Source organism: Panulirus ornatus, chromosome 10, assembly GCF_036320965.1.
Source record: "Panulirus ornatus isolate Po-2019 chromosome 10, ASM3632096v1, whole genome shotgun sequence".
Taxonomy (NCBI): Eukaryota; Metazoa; Arthropoda; class Malacostraca; order Decapoda; family Palinuridae; genus Panulirus; species Panulirus ornatus.
In genome coordinates, this window is record NC_092233.1 from 59,238,053 (window position 1) to 59,261,881 (window position 23,829).

The window sequence follows — 23,829 nt, forward strand, 5'->3', positions numbered from 1 at the left end:
AGTTCTTATAGATCAAATCTCACAGAGCTTCTTTGACAATTCTTGATAGTATGTCAGTCTTACTTAAAAAGATACTTATATCAAGGACTGAGACACTTCAAACATCCAGCTGTTAGTAGTGTTTAGTGTCTATAAGCTTAATGAATGAGGCTTCATGTTAATAGAATTAGGAGTAGATCTAGGGGGATAATTTGGAAAGGGTTGGAGTGCTACTTTGATATTAAATAGCTTGGGTTTGAAGATCACAGATGCCCTAACTGTGGTTGATGTGCTGCTAAGCTGTATAATTGTCAGATAACTCAATGCCTTATGAAGATTTTTGTACGAGGCTTGTAGGATGTGGGAGCTTGGTCACTTCCGGTTTAGCAGTTACATTAGTCCGGGCTTATGTTGTAGTATATATTTTAGGAAAAAAATATCCACAGCCTGACAAGGCTAGGGCCAAAAGGATGTAGCATATAGTGTCATGGCTTGGGAGGATATATTTGGTGCATTGGAACAAAGATTGAGGGGTAGAAGTGTGGAATATTTGTTGAGTGTGTTGTCGGAAGAAGGGATGGATCCTGCTATAATGTTTTTTATTTTCCACACCTGATTGCTGTTTCCTGCATTAGTGAGGTAGCACCAGGAACAGAGGAAGAAAGGCCACATCTGCACACACCCATTCTCTAGCTGTCATGTGCAATGCACCGAAACCACAGCTCCTTGTCCAAAACCAGGCCCCAGAGAACTTTCCATGGTATACCCCGGATGCTTCACATGCCCAGACTCAGTCCATTGAGAGCATATGTCTTCCTTATCTGTCGTCCTCTCACCAACCCCTGACTTTACTCCTAGGACATTTCCAAGCCATTCTTCCCCTTTACCCCTGGGCTTTGTTTCACTCAGAGCCAGAACATCCAGATTTCTTTCATCAATCATACTACCTATCTCTTCCTTTACCACTGAGCTTTGTTCACTCAGAGCCAGAACATACCTTTTTCTTCTCTCTTCTCATCTTGGTTACATCTGCACACATTTAGACACCATAAACTGAGCCTTTGAGGAGGATGAGCACTCTCCTCCTTCTGTTCCTTCTTTTAAAAACTGAAAGACTAGAAGTGCCCCCTTCTATTTAGTCGCCTTTATAACAAACAGGGAGTGCAAACATAGAATTCTTTCTCCACTACCCTAGGTATATAAGGATAAAATCCTGTGTCAGTTTGTTGTATTGGAAAATGTATATGCTTAGATAGATAAACAATAATCAAAATGCATATTTGATTTATAATTTTTTTGGCATCTTTTCTTTCAGGCTTATGTATGACCGTGAATCCGGCAAACCAAAAGGATATGGCTTCTGTGAATATAAGGATCAAGAAACAGCCCTCTCTGCCATGCGCAATCTCAATGGATATGAAATTGGTGGACGACCTCTACGAGTTGACAATGCCTGTACTGAGAAATCAAGAATGGAGATGCAGAGTGAGTATTAATTTGTTGTTTTACTTCCCAAGTATTCCCTGCATGTTGTAGAAGGTGACTTAAATGGGAGGGAGCAGGGGTTGGAAATTCTCCCTTCCTGTTTTTTTACTTTTCCAAAAAAAGGAACAGAGAAGGGGGCCAAGTGAGGATATCCCCTCTAAGGCTCAGTCCTCTGTTCTTAATGCTACCTGGCTAATGCGGGAAATGGAAATATGTATGGAAAAAACTACTAGTTGTGTTGCTTTACCTTGTGATACTTTGTGATATAGTTATTCATTTTGATATCACTATTTAGCATTTACAGAAATGAGAATTTCCTGTACATTTAGTTTTCACATTTTGATAAGATTAGAGGCTATAGACATGCTTAAGACTGGCACAGATATGGTTGAAGTAATGGAAAAAATGTGGGTAATGGGCAAAAATATATCTTCCATATAGTTCTGTGGAATGAAGTGATTATGGACAAATAAAAGTAATTGCAGTTAGTATGTACACTGTTAACCATACACATCATTCACATCACAGGATGATGTAGTTGAAGCTGTATAGTAAGAGCTGAATTGGCAAGAGTTCATAGTTTTTATTCATCTGGTGTGTATGGGCTTCCGTGATGTAGTGGTTAGCATTTCTGACCTTGATGCATTCACAGATTGCCCAGGATCGAGTGCATATGTTTGAATCCTAGTTGCAGCAGGTGATCCACAGTCAGCCCAGCTGTTCATATACCCATAGGGTTTTTTTGATAAGCACACCCTCCTTTGGAATGTGCAAATTGAGATGTGCATTCTGATTATTTTTTTTATTTTTTTTTATTATTTTTTTTTTCTATCTTTTGCAGGTTTGATGATGGGTCCAGTTGTAGAGTCACCTTATGGTCCTGAAGTTGAACCAAGCAAAGCCCCAGAGGCCATCAGTAATGCTGTTGCATCCCTCCCTCCAGAGCAAATGTATGAACTGATGCGTCAAATGAAGCTTTGTGTTCGTAATAACCCTACTGAGGCTCGCACCATGTTGATGAACAATCCTCAGTTAGCATATGCTTTACTTCAAGCTCAGGTAATAAGAAAAATGAATGCCATTGTCCACAGGACTTCCCTGTTGAATACTCAAGATGCATTCCTAGAGAAAGATCCTTCGATGAATCATCTTTTTAACTTACGTAATTTGGGTATATTTTCCTAACTGCATTATTTCATAACTATTAATACTTCCATTTTCACCTAAAAAAGATACTTTCTCTCATTTCCTTTTAATATATTTCCAGCAATGTCACTTTCAAAACTTTTTCCAGACATTATGGATATAGACTATTCACAAGTGTACTTTATGACGAATAAAGTGAGTGAGAGATCAAATATTCATGTTTGTCTTTAAGGTGAAGAAGCTCTAGAAGCTTAGTGCTGATTGAACTAGAGCACTGTGCATATGTATCTCTTTATTGGCTAAGTGAATGAAAACAATAATCGTGGATGCGACCAGTTCATTTGAATTTGCAATTTTTTTACATAAAAAAAAGAGAACTCTGTAGTGATTCAGCTTTCATTGGGCAGCTTTCAACAGAATATGCCTGTTTTTTGATGGATTACACACAGTACCAGTAGTATGCCAGTGATTATGTTTGCATAGTTTTTTATGTTTGTGAAAAATGTAATCAAGGATTTATGGTTTTGGGTTATCAGAAGTGCTTATGAATTCATTTCAATGTCCAGTATCATTCACTTACTTTTAAAAAAAAAAAAATTCTTTGACGGAGACATAAGCAAAGAATATATAGTTTTAGATGAAATTATGAAAAACTTGTGCATATGATTAAGATGTTTTGGATGGAAATGAATATATTGAAGAGAGAGGTCAGTGTGAGAAGGAAGTGTACTGGACAGTGTTGGCGGATAATTGTGATGTGAAGAAGATCATAAACGATCGGGGTAGAACTTATTAAAAAATGGCATCATTGGATATGTCAGTATCTATTTGGTGTGAATAAAATCATGAAGATTGTGAAATAGGGGTAAAGGAGAGAAAGATATTGCGGAAAAAAGAAGAGCAGTGGGTGTGATTGGGATGAGATGGTGAAGAATAAAGGTGAAGTAGCAGGTGAATCAAGTTGGAAGGTATGTGTGGCAGCATGGGAAATTTAGTACTGATAGTTTGCTCAAAGATTGGACAAGTGTAGTTATTTTTCTTATGTTTAAAAGTATTGAAAGTAAAAATGATTATGGGATTGCATTGGTATGAAGTCTGCTGTAGTTACCTTAATTTTGCTTTCCGATATCCACTTTATAAACTGAATTAATCGACTCTTCTTACTTGAAGCTTTTAACATGTTCCAGAGAAATAAGGGTATGTAAATTTATACTCTTTTTATATGATTTGGCTCATAGTGAAACACTGGAAAAATCTTTGTAAAGTATTCATTCCTGGTGCTTCTGATTTTTTCTTATCCCAAGATAAAAAGTCCAAGGGGTTATACGGTCATTTCATTTTTCCCAGAATTCTTCCATGTTGAACCTCAGTGCAAAGGAAGATGAAAATTCTCCCTTTTTAGAGATATGTTAATGCCATTTTAATTACCTTAACTATTGTGCTGTTGCTTTGGTATCTACCATTTCCAAAGTCTTAGAATCCCTCCTTTACTCCCATATCCTGAGACATACTGAATCTCACAGTCTTCTCTCTCATCGCCAGTATGGCTTTCATATGGCAAGATCTACATGTGATATTCATTCTTGTCTTACTAATGTCTGGTCATCATCCATGAAGGATTTTTAGGAATTGTGTTTAGTTGCCCTTGATATAGCCAAAGCTTTTGACAGGGTGTGGCATTGGGGCTCCCCTTTTTGGTTCTCTCCCTCACTTTGCCCCGTCATATCAAGCTTCCTCTTTGGCCAGTCTATCTTTGTGGCTGTTGATGGATCAGGGGCTCTTCCTTTCTGCATCAGCAGTAGTGTCCCTCAAGGTTCTGACCTGTCTCTTACACTTTTTCTCCTTTTTTTTAATGATTTCCTTTCTTCTATGAATAATCAAATGCACTCATGAGCTGACCTCTCAATGCTGCATTCCTCCACATCCTTCAGTTCACCTCCTTCTCTCACTCATTCTCCATCTTGTCATGTCAGGGCATCCTCGGTGAACTCAGATTTGGACTGGATATCTCATTGGGCTAGATTGAATTTGATTAAGCTTAATGCCTCAAAGACCCAGTTTCTACCTATATCTTTGTTGAAAATTTCTCACAACATTCCTCTCGTATTTGACAGTTCTTTTGTTCCACCTCTTAGCTTAATGAACATTTTTGGTCTAGATGCAACATCCACGTTATCTTGGAAACCCTACATTATAGGAATAGCTATATCTGCCTGTAAGAAAGTGGGAGTCATGTTAAGATGTCAGAATTTCTTATTTCTGAACATTTGTGCTATATATACAGAGGATTGGTCCACCGTTGTATGGAGTAGTATTCTCACATTTGGGGTGGTTATAGCTCTGCATCCTTACTTGACAGAGTTGATTCAAAAGCTGTCCAACTTATCAACTCCTCCATGCTAACTTCAGAACATGACACTGGCCGTACGCTACAATGTTGGTTTACTTTCCCTCTTCTGTAGGTATTGCTCTGTTTTTGCTTTTGAGAGCTAGCTGCATGTGTGCGCCCACTACAAGCTAGACCACTCAAAACAAGGCATGCTGTTGCATTGCATGATTACTGTGTGACTGTTTGTAGCTTAGGGGTGGGCTGTTTTCATAACTGTTTCTTTCCCTACATTTCAGAGATTTGGAACTCTACCCTCTCATGTCTTTCCCCAAAACTTTGACATGGCACTTTTGAAAAGTCATGATTTTCACTTCCTCAATGATTTGTATATACTTTCCCTGGTCTTTTCTTTTACCTTTGCCTGGCCTTGACATGGACTTTTGTTTGTGATTGGAACCTCCAATGTAGAGAGAGAGAGAGAGAGAGAGAGAGAGAGAGAGAGAGTAGTTGAAGCAGATCTGAAAGAAGTGAAGGGATTCAGTGTTGATTTTATTAGCAGAATTTATTTATTGAAGATAGATCATAAACAGCCGGCAAGGCAGCAGGTTTGGATGGTATTGCAGTGGAATTTATTAAAAAAGGGGGTGACTGTATTATTGACTGGTTGGTAAGGTTATTTAATGTATGTATGACTCATGGTGAGGTGCCTGAGGATTGGCGGAATGCGTGCATAGTGCCATTGTACAAAGGCAAAGGGGATAAGAGTGAGTGCTCAAATTACAGAGGTATAAGTTTGTTGAGTATTCCTGGTAAATTATATGGGAGGGTATTGATTGAGAGGGTGAAGGCATGTACAGAGCATCAGATTGGGGAAGAGCAGTGTGGTTTCAGAAGTGGTAGAGGATGTGTGGATCAGGTGTTTGCTGTGAAGAATGTATGTGAGAAATACTTAGAAAAGCAAATGGATTTGTATGTAGCATTTATGGATCTGGAAAAGGCATATGATAGAGTTGATAGAGATGCTCTGTGGAAGGTATTAAGAATATATGGTGTGGGAGGCAAGTTGTTAGAAGCAGTGAAAAGTTTTTATCGAGGATGTAAGGCATGTGTACGTGTAGGAAGAGAGGAAAGTGATTGGTTCTCAGTGAATGTAGGTTTGCGGCAGGGGTGTGTGATGTCTCCATGGTTGTTTAATTTGTTTATGGATGGGGTTGTTAGGGAGGTGAATGCAAGAGTTTTGGAAAGAGGGGCAAGTATGAAGTCTGTTGGGGATGAGAGAGCTTGGGAAGTGAGTCAGTTGTTGTTCGCTGATGATACAGCGCTGGTGGCTGATTCATGTGAGAAACTGCAGAAGCTGGTGACTGAGTTTGGTAAAGTGTGTGAAAGAAGAAAGTTAAGAGTAAATGTGAATAAGAGCAAGGTTATTAGGTACAGTAGGGTTGAGGGTCAAGTCAATTGGGAGGTAAGTTTGAATGGAGAAAAACTGGAGGAAGTAAAGTGTTTTAGATATCTGGGAGTGGATCTGGCAGCGGATGGAACCATGGAAGCGGAAGTGGATCATAGGGTGGGGGAGGGGGTGAAAATTCTGGGAGCCTTGAAGAATGTGTGGAAGTCGAGAACATTATCTCGGAAAGCAAAAATGGGTATGTTTGAAGGAATAGTGGTTCCAACAATGTTGTATGGTTGCGAGGCGTGGGCTATGGATAGAGTTGTGCGCAGGAGGATGGATGTGCTGGAAATGAGATGTTTGAGGACAATGTGTGGTGTGAGAGAGATGTGTGGAAATAAAAAGAGCGTGGTTGAGAGAGCAGAAGAGGGTGTTTTGAAATGGTTTGGGCACATGGAGAGAATGAGTGAGGAAAGATTGACCAAGAGGATATATGTGTCAGAGGTGGAGGGAACGAGGAGAAGTGGGAGACCAAATTGGAGGTGGAAAGATGGAGTGAAAAAGATTTTGTGTGATCGGGGCCTGAACATGCAGGAGGGTGAAAGGAGGGCAAGGAATAGAGTGAATTGGATCGATGTGGTATACCGGGGTTGACGTGCTGTCAGTGGATTGAATCAGGGCATGTGAAGCGTCTGGGGTAAACCATGGAAAGCTGTGTAGGTATGTATATTTGCGTGTGTGGACGTATGTATATACATGTGTATGGGGGTGGGTTGGGCCATTTCTTTCGTCTGTTTCCGTGCGCTACCTCGCAAACGCGGGAGAGCGACAAAGCAAGAAAAAAAAAAGATCATAAACAGGTCATAATAGTTAGTCTGCTGTACCAGTTATTCTTGTAAGGGGCTAAAGCAGTTAGAGTGTACCATTTTCATATGGCTGGCTTTATGTCTGACCCCCTGTTAATTCCTTAGCAACATGGACCAGGTACCCATTTAATGCTGGATGAAATGAAGTCCATCATCTGAGGAGTTTGTGAGGAGAATTCAATCCAAGAGTGCTTGACAGAGACTTTCTAACCCCTCAGCTGCTGCATCATTTGATAGCATGAGAATGGAATGTTGATGTAGAGAGAAAATTACAAGAAAGAGATGCTTCATGTATGCCTTGAAAGGCTTTTAGTATCTTTTATTCAGTAGTTGAGTCAGTCATCCAAGTATTGTGCTCCAAGTTAGTAATTAGTTATGGAATATTCATGGAGTTATATAAGAAGAAAAAACATTTTTGGAAAGATTTCTTTATTCCTAATTACCTTTCTTGCTTTAGTTAGGTAGCATCAGGAACAATGAACAATAGCTTCCTTTGCATACATCTATCCTCTTGCTGTTGTGTGTATTGTACTGAAATGAAAATAGGGATATCTTTGAATTTTGCTAAGCAAAGATGCCATATATATTTTTATACCTGCTTCAAGAACTGTGCTGCAAGTATTAATTAGAAAGCCTAAAATGAATTTGGACTTTATTTAGATGTTGCATTTGTAATTAGAGTATGCTGTATAAGCTATAATGTCATGTAATGTGATTCCTCCAGGTAGTCATGCGAATAATTGACCCCAAGACAGCTGTTCAGATACTTCATGGAGGGCGAGAGGCAGTGGAGCCTTTAGTACCTTCTGGAAATGTTCCCCCACCAACCTCAGTGCCACCACCAACCACTGCCCCACCTGCCATCAATGGAGGACCTCCTGTTCCTACCAGTGGACCTCCACCACCCACCAATTTACCCACACGTTACCCTCCGCCAATGACTGGTGGACCTGGCAATTTTCAAGGTCCACCCCCTGGGCCACCACCAACCCGAGGACCACCTTTCTCAGGTATATCATCAGTGATTTTAGAATATGAATGATGAACTCCCTCAGTTAAACCTTAAACTAAGAAACCTTGAAAACATAGGGATGTCTTTTTAAGGGCTTATATCAAAAAATGAAAGAACTATAATATTTTTATTAGTTAATAAAAGATAACGAGATGATGTTAGGTGTTGTGTAGACATATAAAGTTCATGCACTGGCTAATGATTTGCCATGTTGTCACTGTTTACATGACAGATTGTGTCATCACCTTGGTGATGGATGACCAGAAGACTTAGTTTACATAACCCATATAAGTATTTGGTTTCATTAGTTTTTAGTAACACACTTCACACTTTTGGAGACTTTGTAACGTTAGAACTAGTAGATGATACATATTGATTATGTAAAATGTTTCATTAAGCACAATAGGGTTTTTACATATGGCTTATTTATATAATTTTCAGATACAGGGACCTCATAATTTATGTGATAGTTATGTTAATGAAAATTGTCAATAATGTAAGCATTGAAGATTAGGGGGTTTCATGTTAATAAGAGTACTGAATACTTTTTCATACTTGATTGTCATTTCCTTGATAGTGAAGTAGTGCCAGGAACAGACAAAAAATGGCTGAGTTCGCTCACATCTATTCTTTATGTCATGGTAATAATGCATTGAAACCACAGCTCCCTGCCTACAATCAAGCCCCACCAAACTTTCCATGGTTTCTCTTGGATGCTTCACATGCCTTGGTTTAGTGCATTAACAGCACATCAACCTATGTATACCAGATCTTTCCATTTCACTCTATCCCATGCACACCTTTTACCCTCTTGCATGTTATGCTCTGATCACTCAAAATTTTTTTCAGTCTGTCCTTTCATCTCCTCTGTGGTCTTCCCATTCTTCCCTGCACCTCTGACACATTTATCCTTTTTTGTCAACTTATCCTTGCTCATTCTCTCTATTTGTGCAAACCATTTCAGCATACCCTCTTCCGTTTTTCTTAACCACATGCACTTTGTTACCACCTCATTTCACATATTGTCCTCAAGCATTTAATTTCCATCACCTCTATCCTTTTCAGCACATACTTATCTAAAGTATATGCCTCACAACCATATAACATTGTTAGGACGATTGCATCTTTAAGCAAACTTGACCTACTTGCCATATACTGCAGTGTTGGTTCTTTTTCCCTGTTCTTTAAGTTTTACTTTGGTTTTTGCTCCTGAGAGCTGGCTGCTTGTTTGCTCTCACATATGGCTAGACCTCACAATTTTTGGTAAGCTGCTGCATCACATGATTACTTACTGTGTGGCCGTTGTCTACTTAATGGTGGGCTGTTTTGCTGACTTTTTCTTTTCCAACTCCTCGAAGCTATAGAACTTTCTACCCTTAAATGTTTGTCCAAAAACTATGACCTGGCACCTTTTGAAAGACAGATTTTTCACTTCCCAAAAATTTGTAAGTCCTCTCCTTAATCTCTCCGTTTTCCCTTTCATAATCATATCTGTATTTCAATTAAGGTCCTGCCTTGATATAGACTTTTGTCTGTAACTGTAGCCAAAAGAAAAAAAGATTGTGTCTTTAACTGCCAGTATTGACTTGGCTGCCTCTCTTCTCATTGTTCAACTTGATTGGTTGAATTCTGGCTGATCTCAGGGAGTAGATGCTCATTTAGCGTGCCAAAGTGTTTAGGGATCTAATTTTGCAGTGGTAGTGGATAACAGCAAAATAGTGTCGTACTTTCTACCTTGTTTGAAATTGGTATACTTTACTATATATCTATCTACATCCCTGATGCCTGTTCCCTCCAGGAACTCCTATCAAGGGAGTGGCCATGGCAAAAGAGACTCCACTTATCCCTGTCCTTACACACCTTCCTCGCATGTACCATTCCAATTACTTTTCCTCAATATCTCTCCCTCTCGTATTCTTCCACTCTAGTTCCTCATGTCACAGGTCCCCCCCTCACACCAACACCTATAATCATATAATCATACTGTCATACAATCTTCTTGTACACTTCTCATCTTGCATTCTTTTCACATTCCAATAATGTTGATTTATTTGCTTTTATTCACTGATGAGGAAAGGTGAGAGTCCAGGAAGTAAAAAAGCTGTTCATATTTTTTTGTATGTTTTTCTTGTGTAGCTCATTTCTTCCTTTGGTAATATTTTCATTACAACCCACTCATTGGTCAGCTTCACAGCCTTTTTCCCTCAGTACTATTTTAAAGGTTTCTCTCTTTTTTCACCTCTTTGTTGTGCCCTTCTTCCCTTTTTCTTATGCCCCTCTTCTCTTTTTCTAATCTTTTCCTGTATCTCCCTTTTTGCCTTCACCCTTATATCTTCACATTCTCAATATCTGTACTTCTTGAATATGAATGTCAAAGCTGTATTTAGGATTTTTAAAGATTGTTATAATTTGGCTAAATCAGTGATAGGTGGTCCATTCAGTTGATAAACAAACCAGCTTATAGTTGTTTTCGGAAATGATATAGGCTTCACTCATAAGGATTTGACTCTTTAAGATATCGTGGTAGGTAGCCTAATACACAGTTTGGTGAGTTTCTTCATTCTGCATTGTCTTGTTATTTTGATATGATAAAAGATAATGTTTAAAACAGTGACACGGAATTTCCCTCTGATAGGCTTGCTTTTTATTTTTGAAAAAATGTATCACACTTCAAAGTGTCAGTTTTATAATGAACTTTGTGTATTTCAAGGAGGTGACTTTGATATGCGCCAGTTGGGTGGAGCACCGAGGGGACCTCCTCCTCCTCAAGGAAATGACCAAGACATGCGGTTACCTCCACCTGGGATGACAGCCCCCCCACCACCTCATGATAATTATGGTGGGCCTCACCATGACTTTGATAACAGGTAAAAAGAGCAATAAACCATAAAATCAATCAATCAATTGTTTTTACTGGCAACTTTTCTAGTTACTCTAAAAGCATTTTCACTTATGTTGAATTCTATTAAACTTAAACATTCAGTTTATGATTGATTTATTTAAGCAAACTTGTAGTGTTTGATGTTAGTAAACAGCAGCCATTTAATTAGATATTGTGAATGCTACTGAGCTGCGTAGATGGGACACATTATCATTTGAGATCAGAAAGAGATTAGAAAGCACACAGTATTGTTTCTCTAAGAATGATTAGTGAGAATATTTTTATAGTAACCTCACGCTTTTTTTCATGTTCAAGCCGACAGTCAAAGGAATCTGACAGCAGCGATAGGTATGACAGATTAACTGGATTTTTTTTGCCTGTTTCATTTGTCATTATTTTGGTTTCTTTATTTTTGCCATAGAAATTGTAGCTTGTTAAATTTCTCAAGTTATTAACAGTTTAGAAATGAAGTCGACTAACATTCTCATAGTATAATGGTTTGTGGCTTAAAGGGTTTGGGTAGACATCATCTTCATACTTTTTTCAGTTCTGGATACATTGCTGCAGTGACCAGTTCTTTAGTAAGTCTGTGGAGTCAGGCATGGGCTTATATTACTTGATAAACTAAACTTTTTAAACCAAGAGGTTACTGTATACCATCCCATTTGGTTATCTTACTAAATCATCCAGTGAAAAACTGAGAAACCTGATTGCAGCAGTGACATTAAACAAAGAATGCCAATCAGAATTTAGAGATTCCCTTCAGAACCTTAGTTGATCCTTCCATCATACCTTAGATTTACCTCATAGGTTAGTAGTACGTTAATATCATGTTTTGAATTATCTGTTAATGAGACTTACAGAGTACTCCTGTTGTAAAAAATCTAGCAAGGATCATATTTAAAGTAATGAAGTGTGGTAAGTGTCAAATTGCATCATGCAGATCTGCTGTAATGATCAACCTCTTGGTAATAGGAACAGGGTTAATGATAATTAGATAAAAGAATAGATGAAGAATGCAAGGAAGCAAGTTCACCACTAATGCAGACTGCGAGAGATGGGTAATTGTGCATGTGCTTCATGTAGTGAGAGAAATTAAGAAAAGAAGGAGCAGAATGATTATTTTGGCAGTTTTGAAAAAATTGGATCAAATCATCCTGTGGGACTGACGGCAAGGATGACCTGGTGATGTGGCAGTTGAGGATATAACTGCAAGGCATGCGGTTCTGATGTAAATTGAAATGTGGAAAATCTTTTCAAATTGTTTACTGAAAGTGGTTAGGAATATGTTGTTCAAGAAAAGGTGCATTTATCAGTGCATGTATATGTGGGTGAGTGGAGTGGGGAGTCCATAGGAGTTACTGGATTCATGTTCTTATTGACAAAGGTGCAAAGGGGATGTTTAGATATGTGAATGCGCTGAGAGGAACTGTAGATGGAATTTTTGATAATTTTCTACTGAAGGTATGTGTCAAAATTGGTGAAGGACTTGGGGAAAGAAGAAATGACACAAGTGTAAAAGAAGTAAAAGTGATTGACCTTGGAAAAGTAATCTGTGTGCCTAGATATCAAGATAATTTAGTGAAGAATGAAATGGGGTTGTGAGAATACATGAAAGCTCTTACATCCTTATGATGAAATTTTGCTTGAAGTAGGGGTAGCATGTAGCATTCATCATATATCTTACTTGATTTGCAATACTGTTGTCTTCTGCAGCCTCACATTTTCTGTAGTTGGTTTGGTACCTCTTTGTTTTCTTTTGAATGGTTCATTGCTCAGTCCACCTAGAAGCCTAATATCAGGTAAAACTCTGAAGGGTGTGACCATCTGTCATGTCAGGCTTTTGAATATTTTTTTTTTTGGTGCTTTTTTGTTATATTCCCAGGAATATCCAGACTTTATTACTTTTATTATTTCAATATGCAAGACTTCTAGTTCTGATATGTCATCTTTAAGGCCTTTTTTTTTGGTGCCATGCTTAATTTAACTTGGATCAATCTCTTTCTTGACATTATTGTTCAGGTTCTTTCAGTATTTGATGCTAGCTTATGTGTTCCTTTCTTTCAGCAATACTTTTCAGGTCTTTCTAAATATTCTTTAGTTGGTTGATATTGGCTTGACATTATTTTGATCCCAGATTCATATTCAGCTTTAGAAATAGTCCTTAGACTGAGGTATTCAAGCGAATGTGTTACCATAAAAAATCTACCAAAAATCACGGAGCATTTTTTAGCCCAAAAAAACGTTTTGCCTTATAATTTAAATGTAGTGAATTACTTCTCTGCTTGAAATAATCATGGAAAATATCTCATAATGCTTCCTCATGCTAGCAGATAACCAATGAATAAGAAGCAAATGACCACAGAATTTATATGTTCTTAATTACAGGCCTCAATGGCCCCCAGTCAGTATTTCAACTCCATGTACTTATTCAACATGAAAAATAGTCCTTGTGCTAAGGTTTTTAAGGAAATCTATTTCCCTGAGAAAAATAAGAAAATTGCAGATACTTTGCTGGGTATGTCTCAGACGTGAAATATAGCATAAAGAAATGCTTTTCTACTTGAAATAATCAGGGAGAACATCTAGTAAAGCAATAGAAACCCAATAAATACAAAGTGAATAATTACAGAATGTTTGTTTCCTTAATTACAGGCTTCAGTGACCCTTAGATAATATTTCAACCCCACATTAATATTCATCAGGAAAAATTGTCCTTTTACTGAAGTTTTCAAGGAAAACCATTACCCTCAGGAAAATTAGAATAGTTTAGGGTACTTTTTAGCTCAAAAAAGTTTTTGTCTCAAACTTGAAATATTATATAGTATAATGATTCTCTGCTTGAAATAATCATGGCAGATATCTCAAAATGCTTTCCTAAGACGACAATTACCCAGTAAATATGAGGTGAATAATCACAGAATTTTTAATTACTTAATGACTGGCCTTAATGGCCCTGAGTCAGTATTTAGACCCCAGATTCGAACTCGTCATTAAAATTAGTCCTCATGCTAAGGTTCTCAATGAAATCTATTACCCTCAGAATCATACCAAAAATTGCAGGTAATAGTTCAGGATATTTTTTAACCTAAAAAATTTTTCTTTTAAACTTGAAATATAGCATAATGAAGTGCGTTTCCACATGAGGTAATCATGGAAAGTATCTCATGATACACCACCTCCCCAACATACATCCGAGTTTTGTTCTGACCAACCAGTTGGATCTCAAAATGGATGTAATTCGGATGCATGTCAGCATGGCAAGTAGAATTCATATACCTGTACAACATTTTTTTATCCCATTCAATTTCTGTCATGATCATTTTGTTTTTTATGAACCAGCTTTATTATAAGATTATGTAGTTTACTTTTATGTTTTATTTAAAAAGTTTTAGTTCACATTTTATCTTTTCTATTTTTTATTTATGTTTTCCGGTTGTATGTATGGATGGTCATAAGTTGTGTAGGTCATAGGTAGGGGATCAGCTGTATTTCCTTAAGCCAACAGATACCCAGTAAATATGAAGCAAACAATCACAGAGTCTGTAAATCCGTTATTACAGGCCTTAATGACCCCCAGACAATATTTCAACCATAGATTCGTATTCAGCATTAAAAATAGTCCAAGTCTGAGGAAGTAGCATTGCCACCCCCTGTGTCAGTGAGGTAGCGCCAGGAAAACAGACAAAAAAAAGGCCATGTTCGTTCACACTCAGTCTCTAGCTGTCACATGTAATGGACTGAAACCACAACTCCCTATCCACATCTAGGCCCCACAGACCTTTCCGTGGTTTAACCCCGATGTTTCACATGCCCTGGGTCAGTCCATTGATGGCACATCAAGCTTAGCATACCACATCGTTCCAGTTCACTCTATTCCTTGAACGCCTTTCACCATACTGCATGTTCAGACCCTGATCGTTCAAAATCTTTTTCACTCCATCTTTCCACCTCTAATTTGGTCTCCCGGTTCTCCTTGTTCCCTCCGCTTCTGACACATATGTCCCCATTGTCAACCTTTCCTCACTCATTCTCTCCATATGTCCAAACCATTTCAACACACTTTCTTCTACTCTCTCGAACACATTCTTTTTATTACCACACATATCTTTTATTTGTGATGTGGTTTTTAGTAGGAGTAAAGGTTGGGTGAGCAGTTGTTTCAGGGTGGATTTTGTGTAGGTTTCATGACTCTTGTTATGGGGTGTGATTGGTTTGTAGCTAGTTTTTGAATAGTTTCATTATTCATTTATTTTCATTGGGAAAACAGATTTTGTTGGTTTGGGTTGGAAGTGTGACTTGGGTGATGTAGGAGGTGTGAATTTTTTTATAGCTCAGTAAAGGTGGATGCTCTTGGCTTTGTGGTTCATTTTGTGTTGTAAGGAATGCTAGATGATTGAAAGAAATACGTTTAGTGTCGAATGCTTGGCTTGTGTACTTGGATGAAATAAAGGATCTTATTACAAATCATAATTGAATGCTTCAGGGCAGTGAAAATGCTGGTGTATTGAAGAAAGTTCTAACAGAGAAGATGTGTTTGTGTTTGCATTGAGGATTATACAAAGATTTATGGCATTGAACTATAGATTGTGCTAATGATACATGTTTGCAAAACATCCATTTGGGTAAGAATTATGTAGGAATTTGAGCTTACACATTAGGAGTTGAATTTGAATGGTGTGCTAATGAACTGAATGAAGATTGCTAAAGTTTGAGGATTGCATGATTATGAAAAGAGTACTGTAGTTAACATTAAACCCCAAACTGCGACATAAATTATTTGACTGATTATGATCAACTGCGACACACATCATCTGAGCCAGGAGTTCTGCGTGACTGTTTTGATTTGTATGCCAAATGTGAACTTCAACACTTACACAGAAAAACAAAGGTAGTTAGAGGATTTTTGTTGTCTGTATTTCTGTATGTATATCTTTAATTTCATGAGAATAATAATTGTTTTTTAATATTTTCATGTTTTTGTGCACACAGTGATAGCCAGGTTTTGTCATACTTTTAGGGTATAAGGTGGTATGTTGAGAAGGGACTGATTTATGAAAAGAGTAGCTTTTTTAAGATGTAAGATGTTTAAGGGAGTATGTGGGAGACAATATTTGGGGTATAAAAACAGATTGAAGGAGATTGGTGTGAAGGAGGTGCTTTGCTTCATAAATAAATTACTTGAAGGAGAGAGTTCATGAGCCATCCTGCCTTTTATATAGGAAATTGTATGCAGTTCTTAGACTCTTAAGATCTTTCTCTGTAGGGGTGTCTTCTCATACTAATTGTATATTTCACTTGAGTTTCTGGATGCTTCTCTGTAGGACCTTTTCTTACTAATAATTCTTGTTTAGTGCAACTAACACTGTATCCTTACTCTTCTGGTCTCCCACACATTTTTCTTTTTCTAATGGTTGTACAGCCATTGTTCTGCATAGTGATTTTTTTCGTATAATTCTGCTTTACCCGATATCATTAACACTGTTCCTGTTTCTATAGGGTAGCTTAAGTGCTTACAGACATGCACCTATGATAGGAATTAGTATTGCAAAACTAAGGCCTCCTACATCAGCCCCACTTGCTAGCAAGTGGTAGGGATGCCCAGTTCCTTGAGGTAGACTTGCTACTGTGCTCCACGTGTCCTTTTGGATAGATATTATTATTTTCACATATTCTTATATCATATAGTGCCAACAAAAGTAAACTTTTCACAGTCTTGAAACAGAACCAGAGTGCAGAATTCTTTGACTAATGGTTTGATTATTGCTGTTCATTCTTCATCACAAGCATGTGTAGAAAAGCATGATGAATCAGGCTATGGGGAATTTTCTACCAATTCCATTCTTCTTTTGAATTCAGGAAACAAACAGGACAGATTGATTAGTTGCTGTCAGTTTTACTATGATGTAAATACAGTAATTGTGGGCCATACTTATAACTGCTGAATTTTCACTGCATTTTTCATTTTTATAAAGCAACAGGTTGAGTGTTCTTTTAGTTTCATTCAGAAGATGTAAGATTATATTTTGTCTTGAATTAACCATTTTGAATTTGTTAAAAAGCTAAGTGCCTCAAAAAGTAAATGAAAGAGAAATGATAATTTTTATGTTTTTACCTGTAAACCATTTGTAAATGTTTTTAAGGTTGAAATATCTTAAATCTTGTAAATATTCATGTACTAAGTAGAAATTAAGTATCTGATAACTATGTTTATTTGGTATTGCTTATCATCATCAGTAATACCACATAATCTTACTTAGCTTACCTCTTGAGCATGGTTCTTTGGTGTGGAAAGATACAGTATGATCATATACAACATGTAATATATGCTGAAGTGATGAACTAGAAATTTTATGTAATCATCTGATATTGCAGGTTTCCACGTGATCCTCGTGGTGATTTTGATGCACGAGACCAGAGGGGGGATCAGCGAGAGCAGCGGTTCAGAGAACCCCCACCAAGCCGTGAACCACGAGAAAACTTTAATCGTGTTGATCCAAGAGATAGTAGGTACGTTTGAGAATCTGTCGCTGTGTATTTCATGCAAAGCATTACACATGTTAAGGAAGTGGATACATTCAGAAACTTATTCAGACACAGAAGCTGTTGCACAGCTCTCCATTTGCAGTCATTTTGCATTTTTTGAACCTCTTGTTTCTGTTTTCTTCATTTTCCTTTCATTTGTTCATAAACTTTAAGGGCATTCTCTTTTATTTTCTTTCATACTTGTCCACCTTTTCCTGTGTTAGTGAGTTGGCACTAGGAACAGACAACCATTTACTAATTGTCTTGTGGTTTGATTGAATATTTAATGAAAGGGTAAGAGAAAGGCTTGGTGATAAAAAGAATGTGGTTGAGAGAGTTGAAGAGGGTTTGATGAAATGGTTTGGACATATGGAGAGAATGAGTGAAGGAAGGTTGATAAAAAGTGTATATATATATATATATATATATATATATATATATATATATATATATATATATATATATATATATATATGTCATAAGTGGAGGGAACATGCAGGAGGGTGGAAGTCGTGCATGGGATAGAGTGAATTGGAATAATATGGTATACTTAGGTCGACTAGCTGTCAGTGAACTGAACTAGGACAAGGGAAGCGTCCAGGGTAAACTGTGGAAAGGCTTATGAGGCCTGGTTGTGGATATAGAGCTGTGGTTTCACTGCATTACACATGACAGGTAGAGAATGGATGTGGGCAGATGCAGCCTTTCTTCATCTGTTCCTGGTGTTACCTCTACCCTGCTAATGCAGGAAACAGCAATCTAGTATGAAAAAAAAGATAAACAGTTGAAGCATCAGTGTGCTGTTGGGTGTTAAACAAAAGTAAGATATTACCAAAAATGGTTGCTTATTAAATTCTTCCAGTAGTTTTTCAGTTTTTGCTTTGGGTTGCCAACATTTGTAGGTTGATGATGAATACCAAAAAAAATCAAATAAGAGTCTGCATGCATTCCCATTTTCTGATTATGGCAAGTAGAATGCATGATTCAGATTGAGGCATAGCTGATAAGTTGATAATTTTTTGTGTAATAATGAATTGTTTTTCATTGAAGGGACCGGGAAAGGGAGCCACGAGCCTATCGTGATGCTAGGGACAACCGGGATCAGAGAAGTGGCGATTCCCGTGAGCAGCGTGATAACAGAGACCCTAGAGCTGGTGACAGAGACAGAGATTATCGCAGTAATCCATCCAGTGATGCTCGAGACCCGCGAGCAGGTCGACCTACTTTCCCTCAGGATAAAGACTTTAGAAGCAGTGAGTACTCTCAGTCTTCCATATTTTATGTGTATATGAGTGGATGGGCTATTCTTCATCTGTTTCCTGGCACTACCTTGCTGATGCGGGAAACAGCGATTATGTATAGTAAAATGAAAAAATAAGAGTTGCGAATGAATGGAATAAGATGATTTTATATATAAATAAAATAAAGAAGTTGCACGATGTAGAGAATGGTCAAGAGTTGGGACCATGAGTGCAAAACTCCCTCCCCATACAGTACAAATAGTTAATTTGTAAGAATAGTTGATTACAAAGAATCCATGATTACTTGAAATGTTGTCTGAGGCAGGTATAGCATGTAGCACTTACTTCATACGTGTTTCACAATGCTGTGGTTTTCTGTAGCAAACTTTTGCCTGTAAGCTGTCATTCTTAGGTTGATCTGGTATTTTACTCATCCAGCTATCCATTTTTTGTTTCAAGATTTAGGTGCTTTTTCAAATAATGATTATCTGATAGAAATTGAAGTCTCCTCACCATTAATGAAGGGCACTCTATCTGTATCTTTGATGCATGTTCTTAACTGGAACTCCCTCAAGGGGTTGGTCATGGCAATAATCTCCATAACTAGTGAACTCCAGTACTGCTTAGCCTTTAGTGCCTCACCCTTAATAGGCCACTGGTGGAGAGCAACTCTAGCACAGTATTTGCAGAGGCACATCGCTAATGTTTGTACTGACTATTTATACCTAATGTTCCTGCAGAACACCCTTATATTTTTATTTAGGGTCATTCCAATATTTGTTGAGTAGGTCTCTGTATCTTCCTTTTTGTATGTTTGTAAGTTGTTATTTATTCATTTTATGTTTTTCAGTTTACAGTTTTGCAAATGTTTTATATCTTTCTGTTTTTTGAGACTGTATAGTTGCAGGTCTTTCATTCTTTCATTGTAATTCAGGTGTTCTGTTCCCTTAGTTTCATTTGTAAAGTGTGTTATGATTATCTGTAGCTTGTTTGGTCAGTGACGGTGCAACAAAGCAGTTTTCAGATTTTCTTCCAGTATTTGCACTTGCATTTTCATCATCAGCTTTTTTTTTAGACAAGTTTGCTTTCTTCTAAGTGAACTGTGGCTTTTTCAGGTCTGCCACATATTTTTACCTTCTTAGTAGTGTAAAGAAAGAAACAAACTGCCCACCCTTGTGTTGCCAACAGCCACATAGTAGTTATGTGACAGAGACGTTGAATTTTTGTGGTTTCACTAATGGTTGATGCACACAAGATTGCAGTTCTAAAAAAAAAAAAAAAAAAAAAAAAAATGCCAGAGTGTCTTATATAGAAGAGGAAGAGAACTAGTATTGTGGCATAAGGCAGTTGGATCAAGGTAGGGAGAGTTGATAAATCGGATTACTGTGGACTTGACTGTTAAGTAAGATGTGAGAGCTAGAACCTTCTCTGATGTGAGAGCAATGCTTTGTACAAAGACAAATCAGTTTTTAGTGTTATCTGATCAACTGTGTGAAGGGAAGACTCACTTGAACCTGTGGGCTCCAAGTTCCACACAAGCAAATTTAGCTATTTATGTATGTTGGGTAACCAAGATAGCTTGCATGTTACAGTGATATCAGGTGTTTATTACATTGAGTGAATAAATTTTAGAGCTGTCAGAGGTGATAAGAAAGCTATGAGGAGTTTTAGAGTGAGAATTTGGAAGAAATTGAGTTTTAAAGGCCTAATACCAAACTAGGCCATGTTTTCCCATTGAAAAATCCTATCTAAATATGATCTTATAGAGATGGTTGTGACAAGCTGAAGTTAAGTCATCAGAGTATGAGTGTATTTAGGTATTTGATAAAGAAAGAAAATCATTGCTAAAGAGGTGGAACAGTGTGAAACAGAGGACAGAACCCTTATGAACACTGCAAGTGATAGGAAAAGAGGGAGAAGTTGATCCATTAAGAGGGAGAAGTTGATCCATCATCAATTACAGAGACAGAATAGCCAGAGAGGAGAGTAGATATGAGAGAACAGAGTGTATATACCTACAAGCATCATTGCATAAAGTGTTCATTCCATATCTGCTCATTTCACATTGTTGTCTTTTTTCTCTGCCACCGCACATGTTCCACACTTGTTTATCTTGGGTTAATCCAGAACAGTTTTTAACCATTAGTCAAGTTTTCTCATAAAGGTTTGGGTATTCCTTGCAAAAATTGTATGTCATTGGGTAGAATGTTAAAAGTCTCTCTATTTTTCTTGTTGCGCTCTTATACGTTTTTGTTCTTTGCCTTTTGTGCATATTCCACAATTTTTTTCAATTGGTCTGTTTCTCACATATTGCCTTTTCAGTCCAAAAATGGTTTCTTTAGTTCCATCTATCAGTGACCATGCAGAAATTGTTTTAAATCTTTCTCTCTCAGTTTAAGATTTAACAGTTTAGCTTCTGTCAGCATAATAGTTCCATTTTAATTAATTACAATAGTTACTGTACAGCACAACAGTATTCACTTTGTTTCATAGACATACTTCAAATGCTATCATCATCATCGTTCTGTCCATCACAGTGGAATTTAATTATTGTTACATTCCTCATTATTGTGGTAAAATCAAAATATGTTAGGCCCAATGCCAGATCCTGCACAAGTTTTCAGAGAGGATGTCCAAGCATCATAGAAAATGTTACTTCTCCTGGAATCTGCCTTATGAAAGCTAGAATTATGATCAGAGAGAAGACTGATGAGATTCAAGGTTCCTAAGGAAATGTGAGTTAGGGATAGATTTAACCCTGAAAGGGTTGACCCCTAAAAATTTAAGAGGTTTCTCAGGATAGGTTTATTAGATGAATATTTATTCATATCAATTGACAGGTTAGAGCAAATGACGTGAAGGGAATGGGTGAGGAATGGGATGTATTTAGGGAAGCAGTTATGGATTGCACAAAAGATGCATGTGGTCTGAGAAAGGTGGGAGGTGGGCAATAAGAAAGGGTAGTGAGTGGTGGGATGAAGAAGTAAAGTTGTTAGTGAAAGAGAAAATAGAGGTGTTTGGACGATACTTGCAGGGAAGTAGTGCAAATGACTGGGAGATGTATAAAAGAAAGAGGCAGAAGGTCAAGAGAAAGGTGCAAGAGTTGAAGAAGAGGGCAATGAGAGTTGGGGTGAGAGGGTATCATTAAATTTTAGGGAGAATAAAAGGATGTTTTGGAAAGAGGTAAATAACGTGCATAAGACAAGAGAACAAATGGGAATGTCAGTGAAGGGGGCAGTAGGGGAAGTGATAACAGGTAGCAATGGAGTGAGTATTTTGAAGGTTTTTTGAATGTGTTTGATGATAGAGTGGCAGATATAAGGTGTTTTGGTCGAGGTGGTGTGCGAAGTGAGAGCGGTCAGGGGGAGTGGTTTGGTGAAAAGAAAAGAGGTAGTGAAAGCTTTGTGGAAAATGAAATATGGCAAGGCGTTTGGATAGTTTTCAGTGGAATTTATTAAAAAGAGGGGGTGATTGCATTGTTGATTGGTTGGTAAGGATTCTCAGTGTATGTATGGACCATGGTGAGGTGCCTGAGGATTGGCAGAATGCATGCATAGTGCCACTGTACAAAGGCAAAGGGGATAAAGGTGTGTTCAGACTACAGAGGCATAGGTTTATTGAGTATTCCTAGGAAATTATATGGGAGGATATTGATTGAGAGGGTGAAGGCATGTACAGAGCATCAGATTGGGGAAGAGCAGTGTGGTTTCAGAAGTGGCAGTCCTTAAAGGATTAAATTCCTTTGGAATATAAGAAGTTAGAACAAAAGGGTGATAGGTGGAAGGGTTAGAGTAGCCACTTTCCTTTGGGAGAGGTTGTATTGATACTTGTTTCTCAAAATGCATGCCTAAGATTTTTTCATGTTAGTTCATTCATTATGCAGGCACTTATTTTTGTTACATAGAAATATAAGCTATCACTTCATGTAAAAAGAATGTTGCCAGCTTATCATACAGCTCAGTTATTTGAGATTAAAAGTTAGAAAAAGTATTAGAACTAGTTTCAAGGTTCATATTCTTGGAATAATGAAATACTAAAGATGGAATTCATTATGGCTGTAGCTGAAGAAATTGAGATTATTTTTGTATCTGAAAGAAAATGCATTGTATTGCATGCTTTACAGAGCTTATGTATCCCTCCATCTTTGGGGCTTGAACCACTGTCTGCTGAGTGCCAGGCAGGGATGTTAAAAGCCATGCCATCGGGCTATAAGAAAGAAACCAGATATTTGCTTACTCAAATATTCAGTCACTTATATACAGGCTTTGTGGATCTTTTGGGTGAATCCCAGAAGTGCCAGTAACCAGCTGAAGCTTTTCTCATAGACACTGCCAAATACAGAGGAAACACAGAGGTTATACAATCTTTAGAATAAGTGCATAACAATACATACTTTCCAGAACATATTTATACCTCCAACAGTGATTTCATGGTATTAACTAGTGAGTAGTTACATGACCTGCGGTAATGTATTTAGAATGATAGAATTCCTGTTGACATCTATAAGAAGAAAATTTGATTTGACGTGTGTAATTGTTATGTATTTTTTTTCCATTCAGTCGAGTGGTTACCATTTGTTGCATCTCAAATGTAATTCTGTAATCAATACATTTTTTCCCCTATCCAGGTGGAAACCCACCTCCTCCCATAGGTGGACCATCACAACCACCACCTCGAGGTGTTCCACCACCATCTGGAGCTCCCCCCAGTCTCCCAGCCAGTCTTGCAGGACAAGATCAGGAGAAGGTTAGTGATATATATTCATGTCCAAAAAAAATTTTGCAGTCATATTATTTTATGGCAGAGTCACTTGTAATTTTCTGATCTGCAAGTAGTTTGTTTCCATGCTCCAATGTTAATTGCAATTAACCAATTGTTTTAAAATCATAAGATAATGATTCTCATGTCAAACTACAGGATAGGTCCTTGGGTTTTTTAGCCATATTGTTTTAGAAAAAACAAAGTTGAGTAAAAGTGA

The 23,829-nt window shown here is 37.6% G+C and overlaps 1 protein-coding gene across 5 annotated transcripts in view; it reads left to right on the forward strand.

Annotated features, from left to right (window-relative positions):
- The window catches only part of CstF64 (cleavage stimulation factor subunit 2 CstF64), a 70,885-nt gene that overhangs the window by 35,256 nt on the left and 11,800 nt on the right, over positions 1 to 23,829 (forward strand). For 4 of the 5 annotated variants that reach the window (XM_071665994.1, XM_071665996.1, XM_071665991.1 and 1 more), the window contains 8 exons: positions 1,295 to 1,464; positions 2,306 to 2,523; positions 7,917 to 8,202; positions 10,915 to 11,071; positions 11,401 to 11,433; positions 17,461 to 17,595; positions 18,661 to 18,863; positions 23,479 to 23,597. In XM_071665994.1, the coding sequence (XP_071522095.1) occupies positions 1,299 to 1,464; positions 2,306 to 2,523; positions 7,917 to 8,202; positions 10,915 to 11,071; positions 11,401 to 11,433; positions 17,461 to 17,595; positions 18,661 to 18,863; positions 23,479 to 23,597 (1,317 nt within the window). In that variant the 5' untranslated portion in view covers positions 1,295 to 1,298. The remainder of the gene's footprint in view (positions 1 to 1,294; positions 1,465 to 2,305; positions 2,524 to 7,916; positions 8,203 to 10,914; positions 11,072 to 11,400; positions 11,434 to 17,460; positions 17,596 to 18,660; positions 18,864 to 23,478; positions 23,598 to 23,829) is intronic. The other variant, XM_071665993.1, reaches the window with a different exon arrangement.